The sequence below is a fragment of the Grus americana genome, chromosome 19, assembly GCF_028858705.1.
Source record: "Grus americana isolate bGruAme1 chromosome 19, bGruAme1.mat, whole genome shotgun sequence".
In the NCBI taxonomy this organism is placed as follows: domain Eukaryota; kingdom Metazoa; phylum Chordata; class Aves; order Gruiformes; family Gruidae; genus Grus; species Grus americana.
Genome location: NC_072870.1, coordinates 6,420,655 through 6,443,230, shown reverse-complemented (window position 1 = coordinate 6,443,230; position 22,576 = coordinate 6,420,655). Strand labels below are relative to the sequence as shown.

Below are 22,576 nucleotides of genomic sequence, written 5' to 3'. Positions count from 1 at the left end.
TGATCTTAATTAATTACGCCCCTCTTGCGCTACCCCCTCTTAGTTATATGCTTCTGAGAAGCCTGGGTAGCAGCAAGGGCTGCAGCTGAGCAGAGGGACCCCAAAATGAGCAGAGGCACCCCAAAATGAGCCTCTCCCCAGTTCGGAGCTGTGATTTGAGTGCTGGGTCCCTGCTGATGTGTGGTCCTGGGTAAACCCAGAGGAAAATCCTTCCCACCTCCATAGCGGAGCCAAGCGATAGCAGAAAGGACTGGACCAGCCCCACCAGCCCCCATCCTCCTTAAGGACTGTAGCTCCCCCCAAACTGGGAACAGCCCAGCCTAAGTTGGGCGAACAGCCCCCCGAGGCCCTGCGTCTCTAATAGCAATTAACAGCGGCCCCGATCGATGCTGGGTCTGGGCCCGAGGTTTGCCTCCCCGCCGCAGTGAGCCCTGCTTCCCCCGGGACCGCGGGGCTCGCTGTCTCCCTGTCTGTCTCCCCAGAGCTCTCTGGAAAACACGCCGGCGCCGACGTTATCAGTCCGGCTGCAAGCCAGATCTGCCAGAGCGTTAGTGCCATCCCAGGAGCCCGCTGTCTATTTTTAATCCCACTAAAAAGCAGGCAATTTGTCACTTAAGTCTCCATCTCGGACTCCCACTTACCCCGGCTGGAAGTGAGCGGTGGCTCTGGCAGCATCCCCTGCATGAGCAGCCCCCAAACCTGGCTACAGGAGGATGCTTTTCCATTCAGGCTCTGCGGCAGCAGGGTCGTCCTGGTCCATGGGGCTGGGATTGGAGCCTGGGGCTGGGAATGGACCCTGTTCTTATTCCTTATTCCTAATTCCTAACTCCTAATTCCTAACTCCTCCACGTTTCCATCTGACCATAATTTGGGGAGGGGAGAAGCCATAGTTTCCAACCATCCCAAAGAAGATTCCTCCTCTGTCCTTTCTTAAAACTGCCAGAAACTAGGGAAAAAAATCCCATTTCCAATCGCTCTGCTGCCCACCCAGCTCAGGGGTGCAGCATGCCCCCCCCAAAAGCTGCCTCTGTTTGCAACAGCTCTCAAACCCTGGTGCACACAATGGGACCCTGCACTTTATCTGCTGGTAGATAATTTTTCTATTAATAAAATCTCTATATTTAATGTGGGGGGAGTTTTGAGAGGGGGCCCAACTCACACCTTTGAGCCCTGTGGCATCACCTGGATCTTCCCGCCCGCTCCCCTTGTCTGGATCCTTTGCATCCCAGTGGGATCCAACAGCTCCAGCACGCCAAAATCAAAATCCTGCAGATTAGAAATTGAACAAATTTGATGGCAAACCCAATCTGATCGCAGCAGAGCCCACCCAGGTGGGTGATGGCAGATAGGGCCCGGTGCCACAGAAAGGGGGAAGCTCTCCAGGAGGAATATTAAACCTCAGGGCAGATGGATTGGAGGTTTATCAGCGGCTTTTGATGGTAATAGATTTTTGCAATAACCTGACTTTATTACTGGAAACAATATGAGGATGCAAAGTGGCTTTGAGGCTTGTTAAAAGCATTTTCCAGCCACTTCAACTCCTTTCTCCCATCACCGGTGCTTCACCCAGGGATGCCAAAAGGTCTGGGCAGGGGATGGGGAGGTGAAGAAATCCTGGCCCAGCCAATAAAACCACTGCTTCAGCAGAGCGGGATGTACTGGTGAAAACAGGGTCCCAGAGTAGCGGGCGCATGTTTGGGTGGCACAGGGATGGGATGGGCACATCCCACCGGGGCAGGTTTCGGACCCTGCCCTCGCCAGCCACTGTGAGCGACAGGGAATATACTCTGACAAATAATTGAATTCCCCTTCCTGTCAACCAAATCCCAGGTTATGTGTTTGACAGGTGATATTTGTATCTTTTTCAGTGAGTAAACTGCAGCACTCACATTAAATCAACGTCTTGGATCAGCCCTCCAGCCATCCCTGGGGGATGCTCCATCCCGCAGCATCCTCAGACCCTCCTCATCCTCATGATGGAGGGGGGAAGAGGTGAGTCAGGGGCAGCACTGCAGAGTGGGGCAATAACCAAAATGCTGGAAACTGGGGATGGGGCTACAAAAAGGGGAATAAAACTCAGGCAAGGGCTGAGCCGGAGCCATGGAGAGCAGCAAGCATGGGGATGGCAGGGTTCCCCGGCCCTGTGCTTCTCCGTGACTTCTGTCTCTGGGTTTGGGCAAAGATATGAAATAAAATTCCCCTCCGGGACCACAAGGTGGAATGCATTGAAGCACTCCGATGGGTTATTTTTCTGGTTTTTGGCCAAAGCCGCTGGAGCTTGACCTTGAACCAGTGTCTCATTTCCCTCTGCCAAACCAAAACCACTGTTTTTACAGCAAAATACAGATAGTAGCTGGATGAGCGCTGTTCTTCTCCAGCACCGGAACCAAAGGCATCTTTACTGGCACCCCAAAGCACCCTGAATGGTCTCCATGGCCCCACCACCACCACAGGGTGACAGCTGGACTGGGGGGGGGGGGTGTTGTCATTTGGGGACACTCAGGAGTGGCAGATGGGGAGCCTGGGGAAGAAAATGAAGCCCCCAGACCTTTCCCATCACCACTGCTCTCCCAAATCCATCCCTTTAATGCTTCTGACACCCTGTTTGGAGCCTAATTATGGGGGGGTGGTGGGAATCAAGGACCTGCTTAGGTGTATCTCAGGCAGCTCCTTGTGCAGCAGGGAGCCATGGTCCAAGCCCAGTTCTGACATAGCAGCATCTCATAAATAATATTTAATTATTTCCCCATCACTTCTGGGAACTGCCGGTTAAGGCTCTTAGCACGCACTCACAGCTCCTAATCTTATTCACCTGCCATTTACCCTGGGAGCAGAGCACAAAGCCGCCAGCCTTTCCGGGATACACAGATACGGGGTCTTACATCGTTAATAAGAGGGAATAATTAATATTAATCAGAGGTGCTACAAATTGCATACCAGGGCCCTTCAGGTATGCAGAGTTGGGGTGGAGCAAAGTGAAAAATGGGTCTTTGCACCCCAAAATAGCTCATGGGAGGATAAGGAAGAGGAATAGCAGAAGCCGAGCTCTCTTGTGCATGGGGATTAATCTGCTGCCCAGCTTATAAACATTATTCCCCAGATACCCATGTAAGCACCAAAATACCTGCCTGGCACCTGGGAGTCACTGCGTCCCCAGGAGATAACACAGGGAATGAAACGTTCTCCCCTTCCCCAGGATTTCTGGGCCTGAAAGGCAGATCTGGTGACACCAAAAACATCTCCAAACTTGATTGAACTTTGCCAAGTTGCTCATGAAAGTAAATAAGAAGGGAGGAAATCTGAAGGTTTAGGTTTTGCATCGGCAGAGAGAGATGCTCTGCAATCACTTCTTCTCTTTCAGCTGGCCTTCAGGGATGCTGGAAATACCCTGAAATCTAAGCAGTCCCCACTGAAGGGTTTCCTTTCAGCCCCCCAAAAGTTACCATTTAATTAAATCCAAAATAAAATGCTTCGATTAGAGCTCAAGACAGAAGCGTTTCTTTTTTTAAAACCTTCCTATTAACAAAAAAAACCCAAAGACCATGGGGAGGTGGAAGTTGCCCACTGAGTTTCAGGGAGAACAGTGATGAAGCAGCATCAGGGATGGATGTGGTACCCAGTCAGGCACCATCTCCCTGAGGGAGATCAAGGAGGGGGTCTGTAAGCAAAATCCTCTTTGCCACATTATGCATTTTGCTAAATTTCAATTAGTTTTTGGCTGGAAAGTTTAAAAAAAAAAGACCCAGGTCTTATCACACCCATCCATCTTCCCCCAGCGGGGTCGGTGACCCTCTGCGGGCAGAGCCCCGCTCACACTGCCAGCAAACCTGGCTGCGGCTCCTGGCCGAAAATAGTGGGGAGGGTGCTGACACCCGCTGCACAACTTCTCCTGACCTCGGTTCCTTTTTTTTCCTCTTGATATGATTTTTTTCCTGGCTCATTTCAAGCCTGAGTTCCCCAGACGCTCCCTGACATCTGCTAATACGCCTGAAACTGGAGCCTGAAGGGGTTGGGAGGCTTTGAAACCACAAATGATGCTGTTTTCAGGCCATGATGTGATCAGGAGTTTTCCCCACCTTGGGCTTGATGCCTTGCAGTGGGATACTCACAGCAGCCCTGGGAGATCCAGGGCATCATCCAGGTGAGTTTTCCACCAGCTTTTTTGTACCAGGACAGCACGGCCCCATCACGGGCTGTGGCTTGGAACTGGCAGGAGCCTCTCCAAACCATGACGCGTGTAGCCGATGAACCAGGACTTGCATTTGCCAGCAGGAGAGAAGCTCCTGAAAGAGGGGTTGTGGGTGAAACCCAAATTGCCCCATCCTAGAGGGGACCAGCAGCCGGGTCTCTCCATGCCTCAGGAGCCAGAGACGCAGCCTCAGCAGGGAAGATAAGGAGGCATCGGCAGCCGGCACATCTCGCCGTGCCCAGCCCACAGCCCTGCCACCTTCTCCACTTGCCTTCCCATCCTGCTAATTTCAATCATGGAAAACTCCATCTGGGTAAAATAGAAAGCCAGCATTTTTTTTTTCCTTTTTCTTTTTTTTTTGTGCATATTGAGTGTGTAGTGGATGTAAACTGCGTTATCTGGATGGCTTGCTGGCTTAGCACAGCCTCCGTTTTACCATACTAATGACTTTTTACACTCCAGGTAAAATCAGAACAAGACAAGAAGGTTTTAGAAAGCTCGTTCTGACAAATTCCTCACTGTAATTACTGGAGCAGAAAGAACTCATCAGCAGTACATGCCGTTGCTCCGGGCGCTAAAAGTCTCGAGTGGTGAATGGCCCAGATATGGAAACTGCAGCCGCCACCGCCGCATCGCCACACGGCACAGGGCCCGGCAGGTCTCCACGCCGAGGCAGCGAGCGGAGCCCATCACGGCTTCCCCTGCCGATGGGCTCCTCACCAGACGAGCAGCAATTTTATACAAGAGTGATCTGGCATAATCCCCATCCTCCTGGGGCCAGGGACTGCCGCGGGGTGACAGCACTGCTGCGGGGTGCACAGAGGTATCGGGTCCCACGCCGGCTGGGCTCGGCTTTGTTGGTGACTAAAGACACCAGGCTGGGCTTTGGGAGGCTGGTTTTATTCTCCAGGTACTCCTTTGGGATGGAGGGTGGGGACCCCCATGCCCGCTCCCAGCCCAAGTGGCTCCCACTGCTTGCCCGGGCTCCAGCTCTGCCGCAGCTGCTGGGAGAGTAAAGCCACCAGGATGTCCCCAGCTGCAAGACGACGTGGCACCGTGGCTGACCAGCTGACTGGCATGGGCTGTAGGGACCAGTGCTGGGATGGAGAGACGGGACGAGGCAGTGCGAGGGGTCCCCGGCACTACCCCAACCCCAGCCCCCAGCCCTGCATCCTCACCTCCGAGACCCGGTGCAGACGGAATGCCTGCATCCAGACGCCCTCATGGTTGCACCCACAAAGTGCTTTGCTTGCACAAGCAACAGTTTGGCTATGAAGGGGCTGGGAAGAGCTTTTGAGGTTGGGGGGGGGGGGGGGCTGCAAACGTGCTGCAAATGCTCCTGTCCCGCATCCCCCAGGTCCTGCCTACGTCTGGCCCAGCAGGCAGGGAAAATCCATCACGGCTTAGCTTTTACTGCCCTCTCCAGTCCCCCTCCAGCTAAGGCAGCTCCCAGAGAGGGAAAAGACTTCAAAGCATGAGAGAGGGGGTCCCAAAGCCCAGGGCTGAGCTGTGGTGGGGCCCCCCCCCAGCTCTTTCCCCAGCCCCAGGGATGGCCAAGGTGAGCCCTCCCCATCCTCGACCCTCCTCAGTGCCCGCCCCGTACCGGGGACCGTGGTGGCCCGGGACAAGCCTCTCACAAAGGGTAGGAGCTGTGGGGTTGGGCTGGGGGTTGCTGAGATGTCCCCTGACACAGGGGACATGGGGACACGGTCTAGGAGGGGACCACTGTGGCACACGGAGTGCCCATCTCCTCCTGCCACCCCCCAGCCATTGCTGTCACCTAAAAGGATTAGTCATTAGGGATTAATAGTGGATTAGACATTCAGGCGCATGTGGCTTAGACACCGAGGGCAAAGCATCAGCACGCAGCCGAGCAGCGCAGGCAGGGGAGGGGCAGCTTGGGGGGCAGCTTGGGGGGCAGCTTGGGGGGGGCAGGAAAGGCACCTTTCTGCCCCTCTGCCTGCAGCCAAGAGGCAGAGGGTTTCAGAGGCACCAGGGCAGGAGGAGCCTTTCAAGGCTGGAGGAGGGCGACCACGGACCGAAAGCTAGGTCCCCAGGGCAGGGGGGAGAAGTTGCCTCCAGCATCCCCTCCTGGGGCCAGGTCCTGTGCCCTGGCCCCACACAGCACCCCAGGGTGAGCAGCCCCCAGCAGTGCTGCACTACCCAAAATCTTCCCCCAGGTCAGCCCTTGTGCATCCCCTGGGAAATCTCAGATCCTGACCCACTCTCTGCAGAATCTCCCCAGCTCTGTTTGCCACCCTTGGCAGCCAATTCATTGGAATGGGGGGGAGCGGGGGGGCACGGTGCTGGTGGGCAAAGATGCTCTGTTTGGAGTATCCTGAATCTACTAAAAGACTTTTTTGCAGATTTTTGTTGGATCACTGTTTTGGAGATGCAACGCCCGGATCATGCATGAGTTATCCCTCCCCTCTCCCACCCAGCCCGGCAGCAGGGGGCTAAGAAAGCAGAGCCTTTCCTTCGGGGCCCCTGCACCCCAACCTTGGCAACAAGCCCAGCTGCAGGCAGTGCTGTGACCCCCGCCACTGCCACAAGCCCCCACGTACCCAAAGAGCAGGGCTGGAGCAAACACAGAGGATGGATCCCTTTGCTCTTAATCTCTATCTGCTAATTAAATATTGATGGTAGTTAAATATTCATAGAACATTTTGGCTCAGAGTTTTTATCTGTCTTCAGGCATATGTGAGGTCTTTGATGTGTTATTTTTCTGGTCACCCAAGGTCCCAGAAGCCTCCAGACTTGTCAACACTCTTTTGAGGTTCCCTCCCCACCCCCCATGTGGCTGGTAGAGGGTTTCGGTTCTTTCATTCCCAGCTTCTTTTGCCTCTGTGTTCTCTTTCCTATTTTTTTTCCCCAGTGTGGAACATCTCGTCTCCTCCAGAGGAATGCCAGCCCCAGGAGAGCTGCTCTCTATCCCCTGCACACCACAGGGAGGAGGAGGATGGCCAGTGGCAATGATGGCAGTGCCACGGGATATGGGGATGGGGTGGATCCCCCTCCACCTTCCTCTTCCAGGCTCCTGGATTTCTCCCCAGGTGATTCCTGTGGGGCTCCAAAGGAGAAGGACCTGAGGCCATGGGGCTGGCTGAGTCCTGCTGCTCTTGGTGCATCTCCACCAGTCAGAAGAAGCCCCTGCGGGTCCCTGCGGGGGGCGGGGGGAGGGCCCCGGGAGCACCCAGGCAGCACCCCAGACTGGGGACCTGATGGAGAAGGAGCACCATGGCCCGGCGTGGTGGGACGGCATCAGCGGCCGTTCCTTGGGCACCACTGACATCTTGTGCCAAACGGAGGAAAAACATCAGCCAAGGCTTGGAGGGATGCAGAAACCACTCCGCTGATGCTGCACCCCAGGCCGGCACCCCAAACCCTGCTCTTTCCCCCCATGCCCAGCCCAGCAGAGCCAGGGCAGCCATCCGGCGAGACCAACGGGCTCCCATGGGCCGGCACCTCACCCAGCTCATAGTCCGGCCACTGCCCCAAGGTACCAAAACTGGCGAGGGCCGGCAGGACCCAGCCCTCACCCCAGCCCCACACACCTGGTGCTCATCTCCATTGCTGGTGCCGCATCCACTGCACCAGCTTCTCACCTTTCATTTTCCCCGCAGCAAACTCGGCGGGATGGTGGGGAGGAAAGCTTTTCCCATGGCTGACCCAGGAAATATATACAAAACATTTTAGGGAAATTGCCAAAAGCTACTCACGTCAAGGGGAAAGGGTGTCCGTGCCAGGGCTACTGCACAGCCACGGTGGTTCTTGCTCCCCAGGCTCAGAGCGGTGCCAGGGGAAAGACGCACAAGGAAAATACCCCAGGGTGGTCCCGCGGGAAATTAATTCATCTTCTGCTAGATGTCTTTTCCTCCCTGGGCAGGTGGTTTCAGAAAATACGTGTGAAAACTAACAGTCACTAATGCCACAACAGCAGATCGTAGCTGCTGATAGCTGCAGCCTGGGGTTTTTACACCATGGGGATGTGGGACCAGGTTGCAGGGGGATTCAGTGTGGTGCACCATGTCCCGGTGATGCTGAGCCCCATTGCCTATCACCTCCTTCCCGCATCCCACTGGTGCTGCCCAGCCTTGGGTCTTGTGCCTGGAGAAAATCCAGAGAGCCCAGCGAGTCCCTAGTGTAAATTTTTTTAATTATTTTTGACCACAGCTCCTGGGTGCAGAGGATTTTATGAGTATCTTGCTTGCTCTTTTGGGGTTTCATCTTTTTTTTCCACCATTAAATGCTGCTGCTTGCCTTTCAGGTTGCTGGGAAATCATGAGGCATACACAACCTGCAGAAATCAGGGTGCAGATGAGGCAGATAGTGCTTTGGGTTTATTTTAGTTTTAAACTCTGGGTTTTCAAAGGCCAAGGTTGGGGAGTGGGGGGAAGGGATCACTCAACTTGAGCAGCCCAGCCCTGATCGTAATCTCAAGCAGAGGAGTTTGGTGTGAAATTAGCTTTTCAGCCAGGGCCAGTCCCCGTGTGGAGGCGGCCAGGATGCGGGGGGCCAAAGGACACGGAAATGAGTCAGGCAGCACACAGCGGGGGACGCCAGGGAAGGGGGAGAGTTCAGCCCAGGAGTGCTGAGAGAGGATGAAACGCCGGGCGACGAGCTGCCTGAACGGCACAACATGGGTACCACAAAGTCCCTTCCCCCAGGTGATGCAGAGGGACCATCATCCCGGAGGAAAGCTTTTCACCTTTGGGACCAGCTCTGCCAGAGGCATCTTGAGCCCCCCCCACCACCACTCTGGGTTGAAAACCTTTCCCCCTGGGGCTGCTTTCCCCATTATAGGGCCAGTGGGATGTAGGACAACTCACATGCCACTGCCTGGCACCGGCAGCCAGGATAAAGGGGGCTGCCCCAGCATAGCCACCAGCCAGGAGCAGGGCACGGACTCCAAAATCAAGAGAGGGCTCCAAAACCCCAGAGATCTACATGAAAGCCACATGATGCCATTCATTTTGCTGGGCTCTTGGTTCCTGCAGCTGGGGAGCATCGCTGCCGGCCTTTCCCCATGGCTGGGTTAGGCAGACGAGGGCGAGACAGGCTGGTCCATATCTGGCGATGCAGCTGCAGCTTCTTCCAGCTGCAGCGTGTTCACCATCACTCCCTCATGATTAACATTTCTGAAATTGAGTCTTGACCATGACTTACTTGGTGAATTCTCCCCTGGACAAGGATGGTGGCATCTGTTCTGTCTTATTTCTCTACGTTTGCATTTTCTGACAGCAGGAGATGGGCCCATCCCCGCAGCTTCAGGGCAGCCTCAGAGGTGCACAACCCACTCTCACCCCGGTGAGCAGCTTTGTGGGTGAGATGCAGATCCCCAACGGATTTTCCAGCCTTGGACAAAAAAAAAAAAGACCTCTGCTGCTTTTTGGGGAAGGTGATGGTTCCGCAGGGGTGTGGGTGACGGGGGCGGGGACTATGAGCCATCTCTTCCTGGGGACAGGCGAGGGTGGACCCATCTCAATATAAACCATCTCTGCAAGTAACTGGGGAAATCCCAGGTGGCCGGGGCTGGCCAAGGACCTTAAAAAAGGAAACAGCACATGTGGAGTGTGCATTTAGTGGTTATCTCACCATCAGTCCCAGCAAGGTAGTAGAAAAGCTGATCTGACAGAGATTTAAAAGGGAGAAGAATAAATCAAACAAATCCTTTATAGAAAACAGACCTGACCTGGCAAAGCTGTTTTGATCACGTTCATGACTTTGGCTGCCCCAGCTGCAGCAGTCGTCCTGTCCCGCAGGCACTGCACTTAGATCTTCCTCCCCCGGGGTTATCGATCAGCTGAAAGGAGAAGCGCCACAGCATCAATAAAGCATCTGCAAACACGGCTGGAAAAGTAACTCTCACCCAGGGGCGAGTGGCATTTCCAGGGGAACTGTGCTGCTGAGCAGGTGTCCTAGCATGCCCAGCAGTGCCCATCCTGCCCCAGCAGCTTTCTCCAGCAGCCCCAGCAATGCAGCGCTCCGTGAGCGCTGGTTCTGAGCACGGAAGGTGATTAAGCACGGCCACACTCCCACGGAGGCAGTGGTTTCCTCAGGAGCTGCTTGCGCTTTCCTTTCAGGGATGCAGAGAAGCAGTGGGGAGCAATACCCACACAGGATCGGTGGGATGGGGATATCCTCATTCCACCCCCCACAGCAGATGGAGATTTGGAGCCCCTGCAGATTTTTCAGAGGGGACAATGAGAGCTCAGGCCCCAGCAGGGTCCCAAACACCCTTGCCAGCCCCCAAATTTGCCACCTTCCCCTGCGCTTCTTGGCAGCAGGAGCAGGATCTGTCCCATATGTTTTGCAGGCACCAACAATTCTCACCTCCTCCGTGGAGCTCAGCCGTTCTCCCCACCCCCACCCCCGGATGCTCCCACCACACCAGGGGTGGTGGGAGAGATGTGGGGATGAGGCAGCATTTCCTGGGATCCCACCTGTATTCCCTGCATTTCCCAGAGGGATTTCCCCAGCCATGGGATTTCCCAGCGAGCAAGGGTGATAAAAGTCAGGGCTGGCAGAGCCCCAGGACCCCACGCCACACCTCTGGGAGAGGACAGGCAGGGATGGAGGCTGGTGGCCTGTCCCCAGCGTCTCTGCTCCTTGCCAAGATCTGCAAACAAGCCCAGAGCCAGAGCTACGAGTGCCAGCAAGGAGCCCCCCATGAAACACGGGAATACAGGGAGGAAAAGGATGTTTTTCAGCCCAGACCACATGCAGGACTGGGGGGCCGGCAGGGCTACCCCAGAGCAGAGACTGGATCTGCTCATCACAGCAGTGGCTCTGCTCTCTCCAGATCTTTCCACAGAAGGAGACTCCACAACCTCTCTGGGCAGCCTGTCCCAGTGCTCGGTCACCCTCAGAGTGAAGAAGTTTTTCCTCGTGTTCAGATGGAGCTTCCTGTGTTGCAGTTTGTGCCCATTGCCCCCTGTCCTGTCACTGGGCACCACTGAGAAGAGTCTGGTCCCTTCCTCTAGACATCCACCCTTTAGATATTTACAAGCATTAATAAGATTCCCTCTCAGTCTTCTCTTCTCCAGACTAAACAGACCCAGCTCTCTCAGCCTTTCCTCATACCGGAGATGCTCCAGTTGCCTCATCATCCTCGCAGCCCTCCGCTGGACTCTCTCCAGTAGTTCCCTGTCTGTCTTGAACTGGGGTGCCCAGAACTGGACACAATATTCCAGATGTGGCCTCACCAGGGCAGAGTAGAGGAGGGAGGAGAACCTCCCTCGACCTGCTGGCCACGCTCTTCTTAATGGACCCCAGGATACCATTGGCCTTCTTGGCCATGAGGGCACACTGCTGGTCATGGAGAGCTTGTTGTCCACCCGGACTCCCAGGTCCTTCTCCACAGCGCTGCTTCCCATCAGGTCAATGCCTAACTTGTACTGGTGCTTGGGGTTACTCCTCCCTGAGTGCAGGACTCTAGACTTGCCCTTACTGAATTTCAGGATGTTCCTCCTGAGATGCAGGTGAGTCTTGGCGACCCAGAGGTGCTCAGGGGCTGCCAGCTCCAGGGGCACAACTAGGGCTGAAAATCCCCCGTGCTCCAAAATCCCCCATCCGCAGGATCCGCTCACCCCATGGGGCCAACGCCAGCGCGGGGGCTTGTGACGGAGGGATACTGCAGGTGCCAAGAACGTCATCCCCAGAATTCCCCGGCCTGATGTATCCCAGCATTTTGCATGGGAGTCTTTAGAAGGTGCCTTTCCCAGTGCAATAAACCCTCTTTTTTTTTTTTTTTCCTGGTGTTTCTGTTTCATTTTCTTATTGCAGGGAATATTTTCTACCCTTAGGAGGCCACATTTACCCCAGCTGGACCAGGAGGTCATCGGTGCGTGGGAGTAAGAAGGGGGATAAGAGGGAAAAGATGGATCCAGGGAGGGAAAGGGGAGCCAGGCAGCTGTGCTGGACCAGGACCAGGGTCATCCACTTTCCTCTCCTCCCTGGGGTCTCCTTGAGGAGAGATTAAATGGGAGTTGGGGTGATGATGGGAAGGTGCTCTGCTCCACCAGTGGAGCACGGAAACATGAACCCCCCCGTCCACACCTGCCAGCCCTGGGGCATCACCCAGCCCCACTTGCTGCACCTCACTGTTACTAGCACATGCGCCCCAAAAAAATTGAGGCTGATTTCTGGGAAATAGCTTTGGAGAAGAGCAAATGGAGGGACACGTGCATCGTGGAGGTGGCCCTTGTTCCCATCGGGGCAGGTCCCTGCCTGGACCAGCACCCCATGCCCTCCCCAGCCAGGTCTCCGTGACAGGGCTGCACTGCAGCCAAGGGTGGCCAAAACGCTGGCAGGGTGCCATCAGTGGCCCCAGTCCCGCAGGAGGTGGCTGCTGGCACAGTCAGCCTGACGGAGATGTGCGTTTGCATCTCCCTGCTGCGTCCCACCATCTGCCAGCTGCCGGAAGCTGGGATGTATCCCCAGAATTTGCGGGGGCTTGGGGGAGAGGGGGCTTTTTGGGCAGCTGCGGATAGTTGGGAAAGCCCCAAACTGATCTCTGCCTTTCCCAGCTCAGCACGGCCAAGAACATGAGGTGCTGCTTCAGTGCTGGGGGACAGAAGTGGAGCCACCTGGTTGGCCTCTCCTGACCCTGATGGGCCCCAAGTACTCCCCAAACAAGCACAGAGCTATGTACATGCCTGGTGCAAACAAACAGAAGTTGTTTATGACTTTTTTTAGGAGGGAAGGGGGTATTTGGCCATTTATTGTCTGGGCCAGGATGCAAAGCGATAGGATGCAAAACTTTGCAGTGCAAGGTGCTGAGCCTGGCCCTGGTCTCATCTGAAAGAGATCCCCAGACTCTCTCACCTGCCCTGGGGCTCCTCCCTTGGGGCACACAGCCTGCCTGGGGGATTGGGTGCAGAGCCAAACTTTGGGAGCAACCTGGCCACCAGCCCTAACGCTGGAGGCAGGAGCTTGGGAAAAATCCCAAGCCCATCAGGGGCCAAAAGCACAGTCCAGGTGCAGATTCCTGGGGCTGTGTGAGGAGGGGATGAGTATTGCTCACCATCTGTGCTTTGGGACATGGCAGGGGACCAGGTCCTCCCCCTGTTCGCACAACCACTGACCCTGGGGGAAGCCCCGCTGCTCTCCCATAAAAGCAGCGCAGCAGCCCTGATCCCGGCAAACTGCAGCTCTGCCCTGGTGCTGCCGAGCAGCCCTCCCGGAGCCCGGCATGGCGACGGCAACCAGGCTGGTCTGCATCCTCCTGCTCCTCCTCACCGCACTGTGCTGCCAGAGCCTGGCCCAGAGTAAGCACTGCTGCCCACTCCGTCCCTGTGGGCTGGGGGATGGGGACAGCCCCCAGGGCTGTGGGGATGGGTTTGCTTCGTGCTTGGGGTGCAGAGGGATTCCCCGCAAAGAGCCACCATGCCCGCGGCAGGAGGGCTGAGATGGGAGGTGGGGGTCTCCAGGCTAAGCCAAGCTTGCGCTGTCCCCCCAGGAGCCCCAGCTGTGCCAGACAAGTGCTGCTTCAACTTCCAGATGAAAAGGATCAAGAGAGACAACATCGTCGACTGCTACCTCACCAGCCCCGAGTGCCCGCACCAGGCTGTGATGTGAGTACCCTAAACCCAGCCGTGGGGGTAAAGCTCCTCTAGAGCCTGCCAGACACCATGCCTTGCTTTCGCGGGTCCAATCCTTATGCTCCGAGCCTCTCGGAAACTCAGTGCCAGGGTCCCCGGACCACCACCCTCCTAACCCCGTCTTTTCTCTGCCTCAGCTTCAGAGTGAAGAGCGGGAAGGAGATCTGCACCCAGGCGAGCAAGGCCTGGGTGAAGAGGTACCAGCAGCGTTTTCAAGTCAGCTCCTTCTCCATCCCCAGCTAGTGGGGCAGCCGGAGGCAGCACCGGGAGTCCCCTCCACAGGGAACACGACACCGCAAAGATGACCCCTTTGTAGACACAGCTGAAGGGACACCACATTTAGATATAGCAGCTCATCAGGGACATCCTCCCCATCACTCTGTGATGATCCTCACCACCTCCCTGAGGGCAAAGGGCCTTTGCCAGCCCCAGCATCCCACTGGGATGGGGTGTGCCAACCCCGTGGGGTGCTGGGGTCCATGCTTGCTGCCCGCACCCATGCTCTCAGCCCTGCTTTGCATGCAGGCAGCTGCCTGTACCCCTCACAGGCAGCAGCAGCATGTCGGTGAGGCTGCGCTCACCGGCCTGGCAGCAGCAGAGGGGTTAACGGGGAGCAGCTCCGTGATTATTTTTTGTACAAGACACTGAATAGAATTAAACATGATCTCACATATGCAAACGTCTGGCTGTGCAAGTGTCTTGAGTGCAGGCAGATCCTACTGCTGGCTTTCCGACCCGGGTGTTAAACCACATCTGTAAGTGCTGGGGTCAGTAAGGAGCTGGGAAGAGCCGAAGCCCCAACCATGTCTCTGCAAGGGGGTCTGGGGTGTGCATGGGGCCAAAACATGTCCATACGGGCTTTGGGGAAGGCATCAGTGAGAGGGGCAAGAAGCAGGCACAGCCCATGAGGGGCGGACTTCCCATGCTCCTCGTCAGCCATCCTAATGAGTGGAGACCCCTGACCCAAATCCCATCAGAGCTGCCCCTCAGGGATGCCTGGTCAGGTCCCACTGACAGCCCATGCTCCTGGGATGCCACGAGGAGATGTGATGGGCACTGCCACTGTGACAGGCCCTGTGATGGGCACAGCCACTGTGATGGGCATCCAGCAGTGAGTCTCAGGATGGGCTGGGGTGAGCCTGGCCACTGCCAAGCCACTCACCCAGGTGCAAAATTGCAAAAGAGGCATCGCAGCCGAGCTGACAATGGGTGGTTTTTGAAAATAAACTTGCACGGGGCTTTGGCAAGCGCAAGCATCATCCTGTGTGGTTTGCCGGCGGCAACAACCAAACCCAAAATAGACTGTCGGCCCCAGCGCATCACCAGTGGCGCAGAGCTGCCGGCTGCTCGCCACACTTTCCAGCAGCCCTCAGGTACCGCAGGGGCCAGAGGGGCCGGGAGAAGGAATTTCCATTCATCAGTTGCCCTTTATCAACATCTCTGGGCGGTTCTTTCCCCAGGGAGAGTCCAGAGCTGTCATGGAAAGCCTGGCCAGGGGGTATATCATGCCGAGGTGTAGGCAGGAGAGACAGGTAGCTCTCAGTGGCCCCAAGTCAGCAAGAGCTGCCGACTGCTGGCGCTGACCAAGCCCTGAGTTGAACATGAAGGTCTTCTCCTTGGCCCTGCTCACCCTGCTGCTGATGGCTCTCTGGACTGGAAGCCAGGGCATGTCCTGTAAGTACTGACACTGAGCCTTTCCCCACGGCTGCCCCAGCACCATCCACGGTTCCTCCACTGACGGGGTTTTGGGAGGTCAGGGAGGGGGATGAGAGCTTCAACTCTTGCTTCTGCCATAGGTTTGGGGGGGCTGAGAGGCATTGCCAGCTGCTTGAACACAGGGCTGTTCTGGTCTTACTCAAAATGAGCAAAAATAGGCTTGGGGATGGCTTCAGCCCAAGCACCCCAGCTGGGGAGCTCAGTAATAACCTCCCGCAGGCAGGAAAACAGGGGGGTCCTATTCTGAGGCAAAGCAGCACCAACGGGCATGTGAGAGGGGACTCCTTGTAGCGGGAGGGAGCAGGAGAGTCCCCAGGGGAGCATCCACACCCCTTGGGGGAGCACCCAAGCTGTGGGAGAGCTCCAACCCCTCTTGTCTCCTCTCAGTCCGCAGCTCCTATGGCACATGCTGTTACAAAGAGATGTTTGTCTCGAAGAAAATCCCTGAGAAGCTCATCAGGAGCTACCAGAAGACGCCTTCCCACTGCTCCCGCAAGGCTGTGCGGTGAGTACCCCAGCCCCAACCCAGCCTTCCTTCCTGGCACCCTGCTCCTCATCCTCACTTGCCTACGTTCCCTACCAGTTGTTCTGCCTTTGGGGATCCCCCAAAACAAGCTACCCCCTAAGGGTGCCGTGGGTGGGGGTGCCCTGCCCTGGGTCTTCACATGCACCTCCTTCCTCACTGCTTTATCCCAAATAGCCCCAAAATCCCCCGTTTCAGTTGCCAGCTAGAAAAACGGGAAGGAAACCAAGGTTTCAGAGATTGCTACAAGTCAGCACTTTTGAGGGAAGCGAGGGGCTGGATGCTGCAGGCATCCACAGGCTGGTGGGGGAACACCAGGGCACTGCCAGATCCTGCGCCCCCCCCCAGCTAATGCAGCCTCTCTCTCCCTGCCAGTGTGGAGCTGCTGAAGGGGAGGAAATTCTGCGTGGACCCGGAGGCAGAATGGTTCCAGCAGTACCTGGGGGAGAAGGAGTCATCCAGAAGCTCCACCTGAAGCTGCTTTCCATATAAGCTCTATTTATTTGCATCCCATAATTATCTGTATGTCTACATCTGGTTAAGTTATGGAGCCAGCTCTGTCCCCTCCCGTGTCGTTGCCCTCTCCACACTACTGTACATCCCTCCAGGGTTTAATAAAACATCTCATGCTGACCTGCAGCTGGAGTGAGACGATGTAAATCCTGCAGCAGAAAACAGGGGTCACATCAGGGCTCAGCATCCCTGCGGGGACCCCGGTATAGTCCAGGAGCCCCTGGGAGGGCAGGGAAACCCAAAGGGACAAGGCTGATGCCCCCAGCTCCTACCCAAGAGGAAACAGCTCCTGCCCAGGGGTGGGGGTTTAGGGATTCCCTGGGCAGCTGCTCGCCTGGTGGGATGCGGACTGAGGCAGGAGTAAAGGCAGGCACAGGCTGGCAATGGGAGAAAGGTTGAGTTTGGGGGGTTGGGTTGTTTTTTTCCCCAGTGGACCAAGGGGTTAAACAGGGATGTCTGCAGAAGGAGAGGTGCCTGGAGGTTTAGCACTGTCCTTCAGCCCTGGCCAGGCCCCTGCAGATGGGAACCCATGGGGGTGACCCTGCTTGTGCCGGGGGGCTCCAGGTCCCCAGGAATCACCTTGTCTCATAGGGAAAATCCTCCCGCAGCCCCTAGAGCCCATCCACCCACCACAGCAGCATTGGGAATGGCAAACAAGTGAAATTGGAACATACCAGGCCTGTCACTCGTGTCAATAATTTCCTTAAAAATCCTTAGAGACAAGAAGAAATTGAAAATGCAGATGCTTTTGGGCAGGTTTCTGGCGAGCACAGGGAGGCTGGAGCAGCCTTCATCTGCCTGGTTCCCATCAGGGCTCTGGCCACGGAGCTTCAGAGCTAACTCTGTGTCCCTGCTGTGACTGGTGGAGCAGGGTGAGGACAAGCGGTGTTTAAGGCAAAACTGGGGATAAGTTGCGATTTGACACCTGGCAGTGGCTTTCTGCCAGCAATAGCAGCCATGGCTGGGGGTGCCCATGGCATGGCACCTGAGCTGGGCTGGGCTGTCTGTCCGCAGAGCAGCTCCGCTGCACCCTGACACAGCGACGCTGCTGGGGCTGTTGCAAAGCAAATCCCTGCCTGGAGCTTGCTGGCCTTGCTTCACAGCTGCCCGCTTGGGATTGCCATCAGGGCTCTGGCCACGGAGCTTCGTGCCTCAGCCTGGCTCATGGCCGGTGGGGTCCTTGCAGCAGGCGAAGGGTCGGTGTCGTGGGAGCTTGTGCTCCGCCGGTCCCCACCGGGCACCCAAATGGAATCTAAAACTCCAAACCCCATGGCCGGTGCTTCCCCTGCTGTGGTTTCCTTGTCGTGTCCAGCTCAGCGAACCCGGGTGACCCTGACATAACGGAGAGTAATCCAAGGGCCGTATCACGGCGCCAACAGGAGGGTCAGGGCCACCGTGGAGGCTCTTGCCCTCAGGAATATCAGCAAACGCACGTGTGAAATTCCAACTTGTATTAGCAAGGATCGGCAGGATCCTGGGAAGGGGGCTGGGAGGGCAGCGGGGTGTTGGGGTGTCCTTTGAAGATCCTGGCCTCTTCTTCCTCAGCCAAGGGGCTGCGTGAGGGTCCCTGCGCCGGGGGAGCTGGAGTCTGGGCCGGCTGCAACGAGGGGCACTGCAAGGGGCAGGGAGAGGATGAGCACGACAAGCCCGTGCCACATTCCCTCCCTCCCCGGATCACAGCCCTGCGCCTGGTCCCAGGTCCCAGATGTCTGTGGTGGCCACGTGGCCCTGGGGACCCTGTCCACCAGCTGCACCACTGTGGTGGGTTGACCCTGGCTGGAGGCCAGGTGCCCACCAGAGCCGCTCTCTCACTCCCCTCATTCACCAAACAGGGGAGAAAAGGCATAACGAAATGCTTGTAGATCGAGATAAGGACAGGGAGAGATCACTCACTAATGGTTGTCACGAGCAAAACAGACCAAACTTAGAGAGGGAATTCATCTAATTTATTACTAGGCAAAACAGAGTAGAGGAATGAGAAAATAAAATCAACTCTTAAAACACTTCCCCCCACCCCTCCCATCTTCCCGGGCTCAACTTCACTCCCGGCTTCAACCTTCCCCCCCTCAGCGGCACAGGGGGACGGGGAATGGGGGTTACGGTCAGTTCATCTCACGGTGTTTCTGCCGCTTCTTCATCCTCAGGGGGAGGACTCCTCTCATCGTTCCCCTGCTCCAGCATGGAGTCCCTCTCACGGGGTGCAGACCTTCAGGAGCAAACTGCTCCAGCGTGGGTCCCCCACGGGGTCACAAGTCCTGCCAGCAAACCTGCCCTGGCGTGGGCTCCCCTCTTCACGGGTCCACCGGTCCGGCCTGGAACTTGCTCCAGCATGGGCTTCCCATGGGCCGCAGCCTCCTTCAGGTGCCTCCACCTGCTCTGGCGTGGGGTCCTCCACGGGCTGCAGGTGGAATCTCTACACCCCCTCATCCTTCCTCCATGGGCTGCAGGGGGACAGCCTGCTTCACCATGGCCTTCACCACGGGCTGCAGGGGGATCTCTGCTCCGGCGCCTGGAGCTCCTCCTCCCCCTCCTTCTGCACTGACCTTGGTGTCTGCAGAGTTTCTTACATCTTCTCACTCCTCTCTCCAGCTGCAAAAGCTCTCTCTAAGTGTTTTTCTTCTTCTTAAATATGTTACCACAGAGGCGCTGATTGGCTTGGCCTTGGCCAGCGGCGGGCCCGTCTTAGAGCCAGCTGGCATGGGCTCTATCAGACACAGGGGGAGCTTCTAGCACCTTCTCACAGAAGCCACCCCTGTAGCCCCCCCGCTACCAAAACCTTGCCACGCAAACCCAACACAACCACTCACCAGTGCCCGTGCCTCTGCAGTCTGCACACTCCCAGGAGTTGGCATCTTCTCCCACGGCAGAGCAGAGCTGGTGTGTTCCACGGGAGCCGCAGGAGCTGCAGAGCAGGAGTCTCCAGGGCCTGGGGGAGCAACAGAACCCGCTGTCGCTGTCACCAAAGGCCCCCGAGCTGTGGGGTGCCAGCCCAAAGGCTGCGCTGAACCCACCTCCACCCTGCTCCCTTGCTGACAGCCCAGGCTGAGCTGCCAGCACGCACCATGCGCCATGCCTGGCTCAGCATCCCAGGGGACCTCCATCCCTGCCCAAAGGAGGAGACGAAGGCATCGTCACCTCGCTGGGGCTTTGGGGAGCGGGATCATCAGCACTCACCCATTCACCTCCGCCTGCTCCCCTCCTGCCGGGCACAGGCACAGGCCAGCATCGCAGGAGCCGTGCCGCTCATAATGTTCCGCGAAGGCTCCATCCTCCTCCTCCCAGGCAGCATCCCCGCGGGAGCCGGGGAGCGCTCAGTACCAAGGGCGTCGGGGATCACCCCGCAGGCACCCTGGGAGGCAGGAGGGGACCAGCTGGGGCATTGCGGAGCGGGAGGGCGGGAGGCAGCGGGGAGCATACCGACCTGTCGGGGATTTTGATGCCCAGGCGGAACATCTCCACCTGGAAGGTTGCCATGTCCCGGCACAGCGGGCAGTGGAAATGGTGCAGGGCAGACCACAGCGCCTGGCCCTAGGTTAGAGATGGCATCAGCATCAGCATCAGCATCAGGGGTGGGGTGGTCACCAGAGCTGGGTGATGACAGGGGTGATCACGTCAGGGTCCGGGGCAGGTTGTGCCTACCTGGATGCAGCGACGGTGGAACCAGGCGCTGGCACAGGCAGGGCAGACCAGGGTGTCATAGGTGGGTCGCCCCGCCACCGCCTCCAGGCAAATGAGGCAGGGGGTCTGGCCATGCTGCACCGCCCGCACCCGCTGCACCGGCCGGTGCTTCCAGCAGAAGGACCTGTGGGACAGAAATGAAAGTTCAGCCCCAGCCCTCCTTTGCCCTAGCCCCGGAACCAGCACCATGGGGCGGCTACACTCACTTGAACTCCCCGAAGAACTGGGAGATGCAGCCTCGCTCGCTTCCGCAGGGGAAGTGGAAGGTTCGTCGGCAGCGCCGGCTCTTGCAGGTGACCGAGGCACCCTGCAGCCGGCAGATGCAGCACCTCTGGGGACGGCATGGAGGTGGAAGGTGTCAGTGCCACAGACCGGGGATCCTGATTTGCCCTCACTCAGCACAGCCCGCCACATGTTGGTGGGCTGCCTGGCTTGTGACGCCGGGCCCCTGATAATGCCACCGATCCTCTCCAAGTCCCCCATTTCTGCAGAAATGGGGCTTTGTGGATGAAGGAGGATCTGGGGCGGGGGTTGCTTGCAGCCGGCTGTCAGAGGATCCCTGGGGGCTTGCTGCCCTGTGCAGCACCGGAGATGGGGCGTGGGGACCACGGTGGGGACACGTATCCCCAGCCTCACCTTTTGTGCCACCCGCTTCAGCTCCTGCCGGATGTCAGGGAAGAGGAAGCCATAGAAGCCCTCTTCATCGGCCCCTCTCTGCATCAGTCTGCTGGCGTGGTACTGCAAGTGGGGAACAGAGGGCGCGTGCCAGGGGCTGCTGGCAGTGGAGGGCTGGGGACCAGGGTTGTTTGGGGACTGGGGACTGTCGAGCCCCGGGGACTCACCAGGCAGTTCTCATGGATGAGGAGCCTATTCTGACGGCACAGCTGCCCGAAGATCTCGGGGTCACAGTCTCCCCGTCGGCACAGCCCGCACACTGCTGGGGGACAGTGGCACCGTCACCCTCACCACCACACCGGGGTGGCAGTTTGGGGTAATGCCGGGAACAGGATCGGAGAGAGGCTGGAGCACCTTCCCATGGCTCAGGGGCCTCTGCTTGCCAAGCCGGGCACCGGCAAAAATCTGCTCTGGCAGGTGCCCGGAGGGATTTTCTGCGCTTACGTTCCTCCTTGGGGGCCTGACGCTTCCTTTTGCGTGGGGGAGGCACACCAGAGGGTCCTGCCTGCTCCTCCGGCGGCACGGTGGGGGACTCCCCCATCTTGCGGTGCTGTGACCTCAGCTCCATCACTACAAGTGGCCCTCCCAGCCCCTGTCCCAGAATCCTGCAGACCCTCACTAATAAAAGTTGGAACTTCACATGTGTGTTTGCTGGTGTGCCTGAGCCCGGCAGGGCAGGAGCCTCCACAGTGACCCCAACCCTCCTGTTGGTACTGCAGGTGCTGCCAGGCCCTTCCCCAAATAGGAGCTGGCACTGGCAGCCCCAGGTGAGATGCTGGTGTCACCTCATGGGGATGTGCTCGGTGGCGCCGGAGCTCAACCCGGGCTGGGCAGCAGCAAGCGCCGCAGGAGCTGCCATGGGGCCAAGGCCGCCCTGGCTGGAGTGGAGCAGTGAACCCAGGGTGTAGGGAAGGCAAGGGGTCCCTGTGGACCCCTTCTCCCATATTGGGGTTCCAGCAAGGACTTCAGAGATACCCAAAGGGATGACAGCACAAAGGCTTTATTTAGGCATCAAAACTCCTGACTCTTCATTGACAGGCACATTGATATAGTTTAAATTATTTTGGTTTAAATTATTATTTTTATACAGTTTATATTTTCACTTTTCTTAGCAAAAAATATTTAGTTTAACTTAAATAGAATAAATGTTCCTGTTGAAGACGGCTGCAGTTCTTGCAAGCTTGGGGCTGGATGACAAGCCCGCTGGGGGTCGCACCGGGGCCATCGCAGGTGGCAGCGGGGAGGGGTCAGTTCTTCGGGGTCTGGAAGTGCTTCAGATGCGCCTGCACCCCTGTCATCACCCCGTCACCCAGCTATTTGGGGTGGAGGGGGCAGAACAGAACCATCCCATTGCTGATGCTGATGCTGATGCCATCCCTAATGTAGGGCCAGGGGCTGCAGTCTCTCCTGCATCATTTCCACTGCCGTCTCTGCCATTACCAGCGGCACAGCACCTGCGGCACCGGCCAGTCCCTGTGGCCGGCAGGACGGGAGCAGGTGGAGGAGAAGGCCTGAGTGCTGGTGATCCCAGTCCCCGAAGACCCAGCGAGGAGACAATAACCTTTGTCTCCTTGTTTGGGCAGGGACGAAGGTCCCCTGGGATGCCGAGCCAGGCATGGCGCATGGTGCATGCCAACAGCTCAGCCTGGGCTGTCAGCAAGGGAGCAGGGTGGAGGTGGG

At 57.3% G+C, this 22,576-nt stretch overlaps 2 protein-coding genes and 1 pseudogene across 2 annotated transcripts; 2 read left to right on the top strand and 1 right to left on the bottom strand.

Moving 5' to 3' along the window:
- The first annotated feature begins 13,364 nt into the window (after positions 1 to 13,364).
- Positions 13,365 to 14,202, top strand: LOC129215155 (C-C motif chemokine 4-like). Its single transcript, XM_054847824.1, has 3 exons — positions 13,365 to 13,458; positions 13,650 to 13,764; positions 13,929 to 14,202. Exons 1-3 carry the CDS (start codon positions 13,383 to 13,385, stop codon positions 14,032 to 14,034), a joined length of 297 nt encoding a protein of 98 aa, XP_054703799.1. The 5' UTR covers positions 13,365 to 13,382; the 3' UTR covers positions 14,035 to 14,202.
- Positions 14,203 to 15,392: 1,190 nt separating this feature from the next.
- LOC129215187 (C-C motif chemokine 7-like) lies at positions 15,393 to 16,505 on the top strand. Its single transcript, XM_054847912.1, has 3 exons — positions 15,393 to 15,465; positions 15,895 to 16,012; positions 16,406 to 16,505. The coding sequence occupies exons 1-3, from the start codon at positions 15,393 to 15,395 to the stop codon at positions 16,503 to 16,505; spliced, it is 291 nt and encodes a 96-aa protein (XP_054703887.1).
- A 1,491-nt stretch (positions 16,506 to 17,996) lies between these two features.
- Positions 17,997 to 21,437, bottom strand: LOC129215282 (PHD finger protein 7-like; annotated as a pseudogene).
- Positions 21,438 to 22,576: the final 1,139 nt, after the last annotated feature.

Excerpts from the sequence above, each read along its gene's own strand:
- LOC129215155 (XM_054847824.1), top strand. The coding sequence starts at position 13,383 with ATGGCGACGGCAACCAGGCTGGTCTGCATCCTCCTGCTCCTCCTCACC. Across the intron at positions 13,459-13,649 it reads CTGCCAGAGCCTGGCCCAGA|GAGCCCCAGCTGTGCCAGAC; the intron begins GTAAGCACTGCT and ends CTGTCCCCCCAG. Across the intron at positions 13,765-13,928 it reads TGCCCGCACCAGGCTGTGAT|CTTCAGAGTGAAGAGCGGGA; the intron begins GTGAGTACCCTA and ends TCTCTGCCTCAG.
- LOC129215187 (XM_054847912.1), top strand. The coding sequence starts at position 15,393 with ATGAAGGTCTTCTCCTTGGCCCTGCTCACCCTGCTGCTGATGGCTCTC. Across the intron at positions 15,466-15,894 it reads TGGAAGCCAGGGCATGTCCT|TCCGCAGCTCCTATGGCACA; the intron begins GTAAGTACTGAC and ends GTCTCCTCTCAG. Across the intron at positions 16,013-16,405 it reads TGCTCCCGCAAGGCTGTGCG|TGTGGAGCTGCTGAAGGGGA; the intron begins GTGAGTACCCCA and ends TCTCCCTGCCAG.